Here is a 14,625-nt window from a genome sequence, read left to right on the forward strand (position 1 = left end):
TTTAATTTTATTGGCTGAATTTAATATTCTTAAAAGCAAATTTACAGGTAAAAAGCCTGACTTCTTGGTTTTCACAAAGGAGATCAACAGTCAAACAGTACATTGACTCAATTCGATTTTCCTCTAATCCAAAGGCTGTAAAAATTATAAATGTCTGTTTTTAGTTTAAACTCTTTATATGAACTGTAACTCCCTGTAGCTCAGAGTTTGTTTGTTCTTGTCTATTTTTTACTTTTCTTCTGCAAACCCTAGGATGAATATTTTGATATTCTGTAAGATCATTTTGTGGAAGACAAAATTGTGATTTATGTCAGTGAAGAAAAAGAAAAAAAGAGCGAGTTTTTAAAGGTTTTTTTTTCTTTGTTTTGTTTTTTTACGGGGAGGCCGTTAACCAATGCAATGTGAACTCATGCCTATATGTTTGTATGTTGTATTTGTAACACTGTTGAGGACTGCATCTAACTGTAAATTAATTTTCTTAGTGATATTTCAGCTGATTTAATTGTCAAATTAGGAAAACAGTGAAGAGTCTAATTATCTTTTTTTTTAAATAATGAATTACTTGACTCACTTGATTTTTACCTCCCCTTTCTCTTCTCCCACATATTGATTTATTTCCTCTGAATGTAAATAATTCCCTGCATTTGTGCTCTTCTATTGTATTCAATAGAAGAAAAAAAGAATTGATAGTATCTCTAACAAGATGAAACTGAAATAACTTTGCTTGACTGTTTTAATCTACACACAGTGAGCTACAATTTTACCCAGTTTGGGTCAATATAGCACCAACACAGTACTGGGTTAATGTTACCAGTAGCAATCTATTATTTTGACCCAGTGTTACACACAACAAGCTTGAGCTAAAAACTGGTACAAACGTAAGATGGTGCTATTGACCCAAACTGGGTCATTTTACTGGATAATTTACCTACATCACTCCTCTTTAGAATCAAAATTATACACAGGCAGGTTTGGTTAATAGTTTATTTGAAAAATTCATAATAAATAAAAATTGTGCATAAATATCAAAGACACATGTGACAGTGTCATACAGGCCGACTGGGACAAAAACAGCGATCATCTGAGGGAAATAAATTACTCAGAAAATGTTTACTCTTATAATATATTACATTATCAAAATAACATTTTTATTAAGCTGCTACTCAAACTCAAGAGCAAAACATTTTTCCTCCCTTATCATAACTGTCTCTTGTGTTTTGACATGTTATACGTGCGTATAATCACGCTGGTTTTAATTCTTCATCAACACGACAGTACAATCCAACAGGCTGTTCACAAGCACTCGCACTATAAATATAAATACATTGTTTTACTTCCCCGCAGCTCTACAAACTCTTCATACCCCACATGTGTGGAAATCAGAGAAATTAGAACAAAAAAAAAAATCTCTATAAATATTTTTGCAATGTAGCTAACCTGCTACATTTGTAGCTTTTGTAGGAACAAGTTTCCTAAGAAACATTTAGATTCATTACATATTATGGTAATAAATATTTTGTTAAATTTCCATTGTATGTTTGTACAACCTATGCCCTGATTATCAGTTTACCGTCACATCTAACAGTAGTCATCACAGTGATGTCTGAAGGCCAAATATCACTATGAGTTTAGTGCAGACTGCAAGTTAGGATCCACTTAAACATTATATCAGCTCTTCTTAGCTCACAAAATAATTTATATCACCCATAATGCATTTTTTACACTCGTCTGTGCTCCTTTTGACCAGCTTGGATCCCTAAGCTGTGATTTTAGCAGCGGGCGCAGGCCTTGGATGATGCTGTCCTTGGATGTTTACAATGTTTCTTCTCTTGGCAGACTGGAGCAGAGAGGAGAGGTAGACTGAAGACGATGATGATAATCAAATTCAGCACCACGCAAAGCAGCGCTGCACCCACTGAATTGGCGAAGGTGATGGGTATGGAGTGTTTGAGGAGCCAGGGGCGTCGCGTCACCATGTCCTGCTCAATGGCCTTCATCTGGAAGTGGGTGCCGAGGACGCCGCACACATGGAAGAGTTGATGACTGTGACCTGCAGAGGGAGTAGTCGAGTCATGTCTGAGCTCAGGCAGTACAGTGATATGTCTCAGTAGAGAGAATAGTAAATTCACTGCTGAGGAAATGATTCACATTGCCAACTGTTTTTAACAAAATGCAAAACTCTTGGTGGTTAAGCTTTAGCATCATTTCACAATTTTTAACGCAAATGAGAATAGATTTGTTTTTTATGTGTTAACCTGAACTCAGTGTTTCCTGCTGGTTGAGAATGAAATTTATTTGTGGACGACTAAGATCTAAACAAAAACAGTTCCTTTCAATTGTTAAAAAATGTAGTCACACATTTTTATGTGAGTATCTTTCAGCTGTTTGACTTGTTCTGTTCAAAACCTAAAAGGTTTTCATTCCTTGCATGTCATAAGATTAGTGCTGCTCTATAATAGCTTAGTCTCTCTCTAACATACTATTCTCTGTCCGATGCTTTTCTTTGCTCTTCATTCTGTTCTTACATTTGTCATTGATTAGTTAAAGTCTGGGTAGTTTGTTGTCTCTGTAGAGTCCTTTGAGACATGCTCAAAGTGCTGTATAAAGAAATAAGAGCTGCCACTACGGCTTATTTTCACACTCAATTAGTCTGTTGATTATTTTTCGGCTAAATCATTTAGTCTATAAAATGTTCAAAAAAAAAAAAGAAAAGAAAGAAAGAGAAAAAGTCCATAACAAATTCCAGACCCCAGTTGATGTTGTTAAATTGTTTTTTTTTACTCCAGCCAACAGTCCAAAACTTAAAGGTGATCACTTTACAATAATATAAAACAGAAAAAAACAGGAACTTATCTCATTTGAGAAACTGAAATCTACAAATCTTTGGAATTTTTACTTGATAAATAACTTAAAATGATAAATTGACTATCAAAATTGTTGACAATTAATTTTCTTTCAGTTGATTAACTGACTAATGTGAATTTGAAATCATTATCACATAATAATTTACTTAATGTACAGGCTAGAACCCATTTAAAGAGATTAAGTGCTTTACACAATTAGAAAAGAGAACAACTACTTAAAAATGCAAACGTTGAGAAAATGGTCCAATGAATAGTAATTAAAAACACTGGAAACAACACAAGATTAAAATTGGATCAAAAACAAAAGCATAATACAGAAATACATACGTATCAATGAACATGGTGAAATGTGCCAAATTAAAACTGAAATATCTTTCACAGTCGAAGCACTACTCACCTTTAGTCCAGAGTCTAAGGTGTGGGACAGTCAGTGTCTGGTTCAGCAGACCAAGCATTGCTTTACAAGCTAATGACAACAGTCAACAAAAGTACTTCTCAGATCAGTCTTACCTATGTAGTCAAAGCTGCCAGGTGCCAGTCGCTCAGGTAAATGTGTGGCAAACAGAAAGCCTGTGAGGAAAGCCAATGCGATGTGGTAGTAGTGGAGGATGTTGGTATCATTGTCTGTACAGCCCTCCCCTACACATAGGAACACCTGGAGAAACATCACACACAGAGCAGATTTACCAGATTACAGCACTGTCACAATTACTCACAAAACAGGAAACCACTTTTATCAAATTTATTAATGAAGCTTTTAATAAGCATCTGTCAGTGAGGCTGCTGGGTGGTTCGCCACATAAGACTGTGTCTGTAGTCCCAAAGATGAATGTGTAAAATTTACCAAAAGCACAACATACATTGCTTGGCAAAGCTTCTCTGCATAAATTAAGGTGAAAAAAAAAACAAATTTCTCAAGAGAAATGTTTAAATTAGAGAGATGCATCAAAGATAAGTGGCCAGATTTGATCCAAGGAAGTTGTGGTTTATGGTCGGTGCCTTAACCCATGAGCAACTGGGCATGTTGAGACTTTTGAAAAGGCCCAAATCATCACCAAATACATCCAAAAGAGAAGTCCAAACATATAGGTATCAGTTATTCACATAGCAATTGGCTATTGTTTTTGTAAACCTTTTAAAAGAAAAATTTTCATTCATCCAACACTCTTATGTGAGTCAGATCACCATCTTGGATAAAATTATTTATTTTTTTATGGTATAATAAAATGTTTTGAAGGTAGCTTTCATCTGCAGTTCTTGACTTTCAGGCACTTGTGATCTTATTCATGTTTAATGTTTGATATCTTTCTCTCCAGTTAGAAAGACTTTTTGCATGACAAGAAGAAACACTCAGTTTTTAGCTTGTTGTCACCTTAATGTGTCAAGTGCGTCAAAGTCAAAAGCACAAGCTGTTCCCCCAGCAGATGTTTTGCTAAAGAGTTTAACAGTTCTGCATCCAAAACAATATTGCCTATTGTTTTAGACTGACTTCATAGCAATAAACTGTTAGTGTTTTAAATCTAGCATATATATTCAGAAATTTAATTATCATTTAGCTACCATTTTGCAACTATTTCAGGATAAAGAGTCCTTTATACATCAACTGTTTAGTTTTTTTTTAGTTTTTGTCTAATTGCCCACCACATCTATCTCCTATAGAGACAGAACAGTAAAAAATGTCATTTTAATGGGACCAGATTCATATCACATATCATACCATAACTTGTATAACATTTACAAAGTGCATTTGACAAACTGAGCACCAGAGCCAATGATCGACCCGATTTTCATGTCTTCTGTTTAGCAAAAGGAGTTTGTGTTTTAAAATCATGTTGATGATACAATAAATGTCAGGAAAACATTATTTTTATCACAACTAAGGTCATCTTAAACTATATACTCTATGCTCCAAACCCAGCACTTAATAAAACAATCCTTTACTAGTTGCTATCACACACACACACAAACAAACACACAAACACACGCACACACACTTCTATGTCCTTTTAGATGTGTCTTGCGTGAAAACACAGATGTGTGGCCCTACCCTGTAGAACAAAGGAATGTTGTCGAACAGGTAGGGGTAGGCAAATGCAACGACACGGAGAACTTTGCTGAACTTTGGACTCTGGCACTCAGGGAATCTGAAATAAAAGAGGAAGATATTTTAAGAAATGGCAAAAAATAATTATATTAATTGAATCTTTCTCATGGTTACACCTGTGGAGGAAGCTACATATTGTATGTGTACACTTCTTTCACCCCTTGTAATGTCATAAGAATATAGGAATGTGTTACTGTAATTTGATTAAATTGATTAAATCGATTAATTAATTTGATTGATTGATTAAATTTGTGACATATTGTGACATTTTCCAGATCAATTTTATGACTTATGTAACCTGGCATCTGTTTTGAGTATCACATAAATGGTTTCCTTCACAGAAGCAACATTACATACAGAACAATTAACCATATTTGATTTTCACAGACTAAAGTCAACTTGTCAGGATGCTGTGAAACACGTTTTGCCACTGTTTTTGTCAGCCCCTTTAACCCGCCCTGCTGAAACTATGGTTAGAGTTAATCGCTGTTTAGGGTTGGTATCTGTAGTCACAGTCAGGTAACACCCAATTTTATTGAGCATTTGCTCTATGTTGAAATGTTACTGAACAATGAACAACTTTAGACAAAAGGAAAGAGCATATTTTAGCAAAGCATTGTCTTTACCTCTTTACGATGTCATGATTATATTGCAGAAATGGTAAGCCAAGCCTTAGCAATGGAGAGAGATGAGTTAAAGAACAATAATTAGATTGCTATATCAAGCCAACATTATATCAGTACATGAAGAGATAACAGCACTAACAATGTGTTTAATGTTGTAAATACAGTAGGTGGATCAGTGTTTTATTGATGTGTTGTTTTTTTCATATCACATGACAAAGGTGCTCCAAACGTTACACCTTCTGAGATTTCTAGTTTTATTCCAAGAGAAACGTCTGGAGCACAGTGATTGATTTGAAGTCTTTAATAGTGCAAACAGACTAATGTTTCCACAATACTATGTCTTCATCACAGTGTTTGCATATTAATCACTGTGCTCCAGTCTTTTCTGTCTGAAGTTTGCTGTCTTTGACCTGAGAAGCACCTGATTCAGCTGCATATTGTTGGAAGATAAACAAACAAAACCTTCCTACTTAGAAAACCAGTCCTTTGATTGTGCTTTGTTTGCTAACCACTGTGATAAGGCTGTTTGGCAGGATTTATGTAACACATTACAATGCAATACAGAAGTGACCATCCCAAATTTATCACATTGTGACTGACCACTTTTAAATGCATAACACATTTTCCTTATTCACAAGTTAAACTGTCATGTGAATGACACTGGCAATTGGGGAAAGTTGTGGATAAAACCAAAACTGGAGATTAAAGTAAAGAAAAGAATTTTAGGAAAGCTTACTCTAAAAAGGGTTTAACCTTTGATCTTTAATCTGCTAAAGTTTATCAGGTAAGATGTAGAATATGCACATGCCAACATTTAGGATGCAGCATTTAGCATATTAGCTTATTATGCTAACATGCTAACATTAAGCCTCTGTTTGTACCTTATCATTTCAGTCAGGTGACAAAGATAAACATTTAAACATTTGTTTTTCTGAAAGATAAATTCCCAGCATTCTTTAAAAAAAACGCTCAGACGGTTGTTTTAGAAAACTATTCCCAGAATCCTCAAAGACGTTTTCTAACCATCTGGATGAAAAAATATTCTGTCTGCTTAGTACAGTAAAAAGATTTTTAACTTGTTTCCCAAGTTGCAACAGTATTTCCTAATTTACACTAAGATGGAAGTAAGAAATGACATATGTCCTTTCAATTTGTGCAACACAATTCAAAATTTAAAAACTTTATTATCAGTTGCATTTGATGTTACTTTAAATTATTTTACAGTCTACTTTTTACACAGTGATATGTTGCATGTATGTTTTACATACACTGTGTACAGTGATATGTTGTATGTATGTATGTTTTTCTTGTGTTGGAAAAAATGAGTATGGAGATATGTCATTTCATGTTAAAATCCTTGTTAACAGGCATTGAATGCATTTTCCATCCAGATGTTTTTTGAGGATTGTGTGGTACTGTGGTAAGTAAAACAACTTTCTGGGTTTTTTAAAGATCTCCAGGGATTTATCCCTGAAAAGAAAGAATACCTGGCTCTGTGTCTCCAAACTGGAGCTAGCTAATGCTATCATGTTATCATGCATGCAGTAGCATAGCACATAATATTTAGCATGGCAGCATGTTGTCATGCTAAATATGTTGCTCTTCTCTTTCAAAAAGACAACATTAAGACTTAGTGGGAGTTGTCTAAAAGTAAACTCTCTGACAATACCTGGAGTAGCAGGCCAGGGCGGTGCAGATGACCGTGTTGAACACAGCGATGGGGACGTAGAACTGGTGGAAGAGGCTGTTCCCCCACTTGTCCGGGAAAACATAAGCTGAATAGGTGATTGCTGACCCTGAAGGAGGACACATCAACAGTGTGTTATGTATATACTGTATATATATACACAAGTATCTGTGCACTCAAGTCTGAGAGATATGATATTTTATCCACCACTATTTACATACATCAAGAAGTCAGAATATATAACACAGACAACAGAGATCAATCAGGGCTGTCTTATTGGATAGAATTACATTGTGCACATGTTTGAGATGTATGACTCATTCATGCAGTATGTTGGAGTATCTCAGTCGCTGTGTCACGTTATTATCTAATTATAACCATGACATGCTGAACTGTTATCTCTAAAAAATGTTTACGTACAGACCCACCATATTTGAAGACATTCTGACTCTTTTAATGTGAAGGGAATTTCATACGTCATGTAAGTCTTTCTCATACATCCCTTTCAAACCATATCTGTTTGAGTTACTTAAACAGTTGTTAAGTTACAGAAAATTCAGTAACAACATTGTGCACAAGGAGGGCTGAGTGCACAAAACATAAAACAACCAGTAAACCACACAGACCTACCTAGGCTGTAGAAACTGAGGGCGGCGTAGTCAAAAAAGAAGCAGATGTGGCGTGCCCTTGCTGACATGGTGCTAAAGGTGTGAGCACAGCTGGACGCCAGCGGATAAATGCAGCAGGAGAGAAGGAAAATCACTAGAGGCCAGGTGAAGGAGTCCTGCCATGCTGTCTGCATCAGCACCACCGTCACTAGTTTCCATAGGAAGTACCTGACAGGAGAAACGGGTTACATTACGTTGATTAGATCAGAGTGGATGCAGCAGTACTGACCTTTTTTTCACAGTAATGTTTTCAGCCTTGTAACAAGAACAGAGTGAAGTTGAGTCAACAAATAAAAAGGCTAACACAAGTGGATTCAGTTATAAGGAGAGTCTTTAGTCACACTTCTGTCATTTAAATCACTAAGTTTTGAAGCCTGACCATCATATCAACAGTCAAGCTACCAACACCAAAAATGATACAAAGAAGAGGCCGTAAATGAGTATCTACATATACAGAGAAATGAAATATTAGGAAAAACTTGAATAAATGAGTAAACAAAGCAAATGCAGATGCTTCCATACAGGGCTCGAGGGGTCACTCAATGATTTTGTGAGTATAAAACATGTAAACCAGGGTCGCCTCTAACCTTCTGGGGGCCCTGAGCAGAGATTTTTCTCTCTGCAGCGCTCAACCTAGCTAATGTGAAGTTTAGAGTGGGTTTATCTCATCGTGTGTTGGAGCGAAAGTAACTGTGCGTGTAACTTATTTATCTATTTAAAAAGTTAATGTAACCGCAACCACACAACCTCAGCAGCATCCCAAATACTCACACACGAAAACACTCTATCCTCTCTGATAGTGACAGTAGTGAACACACAGCAACATAACCAAAACAAAGCAGGTATTTCTTTTAACAAAATGTTATCATCCATACCCGGGGTGGATAGAGAAGCCAGACACTGTACAGTAGACCTGTTGTTACTTTATAAGCAAGAAACAAGTACTTATTTGGCAGTAAAAGTAGTCAAAAATAACACAAGGTTAAAGGTATGTAATAACTGAAAACACTTCAGTACTGAGTCATTTCTGGCATGACGTTAAAAAACAAGCACATAGCTGTAGAGTCTCAACCGACCAGTTTCTCTCTCTACAATGCTCATCAGTACTCAGTACTGTCCGTCGCACACTGTAGCAGTACTCTGGGATATTTACATGTGAAATAATTAAGGAGAATCTGAACATTAACTTTACATTTGTACATCATAAATGTGGGCGCAAGTACAGTGTAAACAAACTTTTCCTACAGAAATACTAAGATATGACAGTGGTATCAATATAATAAAAAGCAAGAAAGCATATTCCCCAAAATATCAGACTATTACTTGATGAGTAACACTACAAAATTGCATAAACCTCCTTTCTAATGTCTCTGGCAGACCTCAACAGAATAGCAACACTGTGATAGATATTTTATATCTCTTTTCCCACTTTATGATAACTGACACAAAGACATCGAATGAGCTATTTAAAAAGGTATCATAGAGAACTTTTTGCCTTACTTTGGATGTTTAAGATCATGGTATTTAAAGGGCACAAACAGGGCTTGCTTTTCCTGTCAGAATCCAGAGCAGGCTGAGATGTTCATGATAAAGTAACATGTACATTATTGAATCAAGCATTTGTCAGCAACTGTCTGTTGCGTAATAGCTAACAGTTCTTTTCAAAAAGCTTTATCTTATCAGGAGGTTCGCCTTGTGTATCGTGGCCACGTCTCGGTGCACCTCATTAACAAATCAACATTATTTGTGCTTTTCCCCGTCACTGAGCAGTTAACTAATTGTGGCAACTCATATCAAAGCCTTAAGCACAGATCTGCTCATTAGTGACTGGCCTGTAGCTGTATGCCAAGCCCCATGACACCTAACACCCATGTGACCTTAGTATATTCTCCCCTCCCACACACACATACAAACACACACTGTCTTTCTCCCTGGACCCTGCAGTCAAAGCAACTGCCATCTCAGCAGGGAGGAAGTGCAACATGACTAGTGGGAGCAGAAACCTCCGTAGTAACTCTGAAATCCAAAATATGCTCACATGAACACACTCATCATGCCCACTGACAATATAATTGCATCAGGAGTCAGTTACAGAGCCGCCACAAGTCTCGGATAGATTTAATCTTTATATGCTGTAATGAGGTGATTTCAAACAAACAGAGAAAAGACGCTACACTGCTGAGGAGTTGAAATGTTGCTGCTATGCTGCTTCGGTTAGAATCATAGACTGTATATGAAGATCTAAATATAATATAAAGATATCTTTGTATAAAGTCTATAGTTAGAATGAACATACTGTGTTAAAATGTGCGGTCGACAGATATGCAAATCATCCTTATTCTCTCTTTATGTCTCTCACTTCTTATCTGTCTTTGCCTTTCGTTTCCTCTCTTTCACCTTCTCAGTCTCTCTGTATGCATCTAGAGGTGTTGCATGAGTCCCTTGATACACTGTAAAAATGTGTAAAAAATAAATAAAAGCAACAAGGTGCAAAGTCTTTTTGAGTTTATTCAGTTTCTGGGCCATCTAGTTGTGTCAACTCATTTAAAGGAGTCTTACTGTTTAATTGAACTTTGTTTGTTTGTTAGGTTTATCAGACTAAAAGTTACTATTTACATGAATTATTTTGTTTAGATGAATTCAAAGTTTTACAGTAAACAAAGTGTTATGTAAGTGATATTGTCAATATTTGTTAGACTGGATTTCCAGTTTGCAAAACATTTTCATATTTGATCCCCCCCATGCACGACACTACCTAATCACTACACTGAATTTTAAGCAGCCACATCCATTGTATTGTACAGAATAAGCTCTAAATTTCTCTGCATGTCATGAGACAGTGGTAGGCAAATAGTGGCCCGTGGTCCAAATCGGGCCCTCCAGCAAAAGTATTTGGCCCCCTGATGAAAGCTGAAGATTTTGACTTTCATAGTTTATATCAAAACTTTTACATTTTTAAAATCTACTGTAGATAACAAAATGAATACAACGCTCCTATGAATTACAATAACTGTAATATAACCTTGCTACATGTAATACTGCCCCAACACAAGGCGAGGCATTAAAACCATGGTTGTGCTATATTATTTGAACTGTGCATGTGGCTGAAATGAAGTCTAATAAACCTATCAGAAATTAAAGTTAAATGTTTTAATTCCAACACTGTTTTAATTCCACAACTTTAGCAACCATCACAGATTTGTTCTTCACAAACACAAAAGGTTGGTAGTCGAACAGAAATGGTATGTCGATGCCATTTTTGCCTCCTCAGATACAGTCCTTAACAGTGTTATAAATCGACTCTGTTCTTAAATGAATTAAAAGAAATAAACAAAACATACAGACCTGAGTTTACACTGAACTGGTTAATGGACCCCAAATGAAAAGTTCTACAAAAACTGTTCCATAGTTAAACCTAATTCCTGCCATAAGGTCTTACAGGTACGTAGGATTAACAACTCTTGACGTGAAGAGAAAACCAAACAATCCCGCAAACTCACTTTAATAACATTATAAAGGTCTATATTGTTAAAGTCTGAAATGGTTCACAGAACTTTCTGACTTTGTAATAAATCACAGCTATAGATTATAAATTAAGCTTTTGTTGAAGTACGAGACTAGTTTGGTTTGTCACCTGCAATTTTTACTTTGCTGATCGCTTTTCTAATTCTGAACATCCTCGTAACACCAAAGAATATAAATTTACTTCTTTTTTTTTATAATGTGTGCAACAAAGTTAAGTAAATGTATTAAAAAACTGCATGAAGCATAAATAAACTGTACAAATGCGACTGAACCACAGGGGTCCTATTAAGCTTCAGGCTTGTCAAACATGAAAGGCCACTGACAGAGCAGCACTGTGAGACTGCAGGAGGTCTAGTTGACCCGCATGGTTGCTGGGATGTACGACTTCCAAACAAACCTGTCTGTACTGTATGTGCAATCCTTCTCATGTTACTCAAGTCAATCCGAGCTGATACTGATAAATCACAGTATCCACAACGGCTATATTATAATGTAAAAGCCACTGCTCTGCTGATATTTATTTAGTAATTGGAAAGTGCATCCATGGTAATAAATATAGACAGAGTTTAGTCAATTAGTCAATAATGTGCCATAACTGATATTATAAATCATCTCTCTTAATGTGATACTAGAGAAAGACTTCAGAAAATGTCAGTTTCCAAAACCACACAATGAAATTATATAAGAAAATTCTGGATTACTCTCTAAGCTGCAAGCTTTACAAGCTGTACAATATTCCTTTTAACATGGACAAGGAATGCTTCCTGGTTATCTTGAACACAACACCTCTGTTACAATTCAGAAAATTCTTCATTTGGGATGCAGAATTCAAAAATAACAAGATATTTTGCTAGTTTCAAACTGCAGGGAGTGAATTATGGTGGGTGAGATTAGAGCTGTTTTCCTCATAAGAGGAAATAAACTCATGAGCTCATGATCAGCAGTGTTTACCAAACCACGCTAACATAAATCATCGTTCCTGTCAAAACTGTGCTCAGATGCCCTCGGTTGTGATTCCTTACATTTTTTCAATCTAGAAAACAATCTACCAGCAGACACACATTTAGGAATCTTAAAATTGTGATGCATTGCAGGTGTGCTGTAAAAAACATGTTTGTTCGTCAGCTGTACCAGGTTGGCAGAAAGTGAGTCCAGATATTTAGCGTCTCATTGGTCAGCTGGAAGAGGCTCAGGATGCAGTCAGTGGCTGAGCTGCGGGGGTGGCGGTAGCCCGAGATGATGCTATCCTCATGAAAAACCTTGAGGGAGAAAACTTCTGGTTAGTCCAGTTGTCAGGTTGAATACTCAGTGAAATCCATTATTTCCCCTACACTAGAGGCAGAAGGAGTGTCTCAAAAGTGTTTTGAGCAATGTGTAACAAGTAAAAAAAAGACTTAATATCTCTGTATAAAATGTCATCTAGCAGGTACATTGTTGTTTAGGATCCTTTTAACTTGTTGTGTAAAGTGTCTTTAAATAAGTGTCTGTAAATAAAATGTATTATTATTAAAGTGTTCATTTAAGACAGGGATTCCCAAGCTGGAAGGTTGGGACACCCTGAGTCATCACAGGAAATATCTGACAGGGTCACAAGATAATTACAGGTATCAGAAAGAAGAACAGATATTTCAGTTCAACTTTTTTTTATGAAATAGTTGATACTTTCAACTATGCAGGCCTCTAAAACACCTTAAAATGAAACAATCTGAGATAGAAAGTCACTCTCTGGTCAAACTACTTATACAATAAGCTACACTGAGACAATAACAAGCCTACTTGTGATTTGTGGACCACTATTTCTGAATGTGTCATTACATTACATTAATAAATCCTTCTTCAACCAAAGCGACTTTAAATAAACACATTCAAACTCAACTGAAGCAAAGGCTAGATGTCCAAACATTTGCATCATGTGCAAACAAACAAGTTTAATTCAGGGTTTTTCAGTCTGAGCAATGCACTCAGAAGTATAACTTAGAAATCAATCATGTTTAATGTTATGTAGTGAGATAAGAAAGGTGTAAATAAGGATGGGTGTGACTCTGGAGGTATGACTTTTGGCTTTCTTCCAAATAATCAGGGACACTTCGAATTTCCTACCAAACTTCACCCTCTAAATTGACTCCAGTTCAGTCTGACTGTGTGAAACTGAAATGTCCTAAAAGTCCATTAAAGATACAGTGAAGCTGAACTTACTTTGGGCACTTGATTGATGGTGAAGACTCGTGGTAATTTGATGAGGCTGAGCATGACTACTGCAAGGTGCTGCTGCTGCTGCTGCGGTCTTCAGTGAGCTGAACTGAGGCCGCCGGCTGGGTGTGCCTCTGTCTTTATAAGGTTTGTGTTGCCATGCCGTTTCGAAAGTTCCTCCCCTTCATTCCCTCCCTCTTCAAACCCAGCGAGAATATCCAGTATACCTGTGCCACTCCTCCTCCTCCTCCTCCTCCTTCCATTCACAGGTGTATACTCAAAGGTACACACACACACAAACACACAACTGCTGCTTCACCACAAGAAATCAGTTAAATACTGCGCTGTAATGGAAGACAAGTTTTTCCAGATTAGACCAAAATCATGGCTCCTCAATCAAGACATCTTGATATTGCTGTTCACAAAACACTGCTCTCCTTTTTGTAATTGCATCACACTGTCACAAACAGATGACAATCAAGCCAGTAAGGCAGGTTTCAGTGAAAAAATCTGCCTTCAAACACAAAAGAACAGTTGTGAATAACATCAATGGTCTGCAACTTTAACTGATATATTTTTTTGCCATTTTCCTGCAAGAAACTGAGAGTGAGTTCAGTAGTTCAGCTCAGCCCAGCACTGAACATACAAGTGCAATCTAAGTTTCAGATAGTCTAGATAAGGCCGATATCATGAATGAAGGGTGTGAGTCGCACCGACAGGAAAGTCAACAGAGTTCCTTTCATGCCACTTTCTTGCTCGTCTCCTGGTGAACTGACATGTCACCATCTGCCCTCAGACCGACAGCAGCCGTCACACCCAGCAAAGGCGGCCAAGCCGAGCCCAGCCCAGCCAGAGCTCCCCGGGCCTGTTATCTTGTTCAAACTGTGAAGCAATGAAAGCAAACACGTCTCACTGCCACCACAGAATTAAGAAGTGGAAAGTAGGAGATTTTATTTGTGGT

General features: G+C 36.8%; 1 protein-coding gene across 1 annotated transcript; it reads right to left on the reverse strand.

The window, feature by feature from the left end:
* Positions 1–1,030: 1,030 nt before the first annotated feature.
* On the reverse strand, positions 1,031–13,955 carry paqr5b (progestin and adipoQ receptor family member Vb). Its single transcript, XM_042409818.1, has 8 exons — positions 13,671–13,955; positions 12,606–12,733; positions 7,912–8,117; positions 7,264–7,390; positions 5,595–5,639; positions 4,912–5,008; positions 3,375–3,519; positions 1,031–2,050 (listed from the first exon to the last, which is right to left on the reverse strand). Exons 1-8 carry the CDS (start codon positions 13,722–13,724, stop codon positions 1,770–1,772), a joined length of 1,083 nt encoding a protein of 360 aa, XP_042265752.1. The 5' UTR covers positions 13,725–13,955; the 3' UTR covers positions 1,031–1,769.
* Between the last annotated feature and the right edge of the window lie 670 nt (positions 13,956–14,625).

Source organism: Thunnus maccoyii, chromosome 1, assembly GCF_910596095.1.
Source record: "Thunnus maccoyii chromosome 1, fThuMac1.1, whole genome shotgun sequence".
In the NCBI taxonomy this organism is placed as follows: domain Eukaryota; kingdom Metazoa; phylum Chordata; class Actinopteri; order Scombriformes; family Scombridae; genus Thunnus; species Thunnus maccoyii.

Coding starts and splice junctions, on each gene's coding strand:
- paqr5b (XM_042409818.1), bottom strand. CDS start 13,724: ATGCTCAGCCTCATCAAATTACCACGAGTCTTCACCATCAATCAAGTG. Junction 12,734..13,670: donor CCATCAATCAAGTGCCCAAA/GTAAGTTCAGCT, acceptor TTCTCCCTCAAG/GTTTTTCATGAGGATAGCAT. Junction 7,391..7,911: donor CCTCAGTTTCTACAGCCTAG/GTAGGTCTGTGT, acceptor GTCCTCCTTCAG/GGTCAGCAATCACCTATTCA.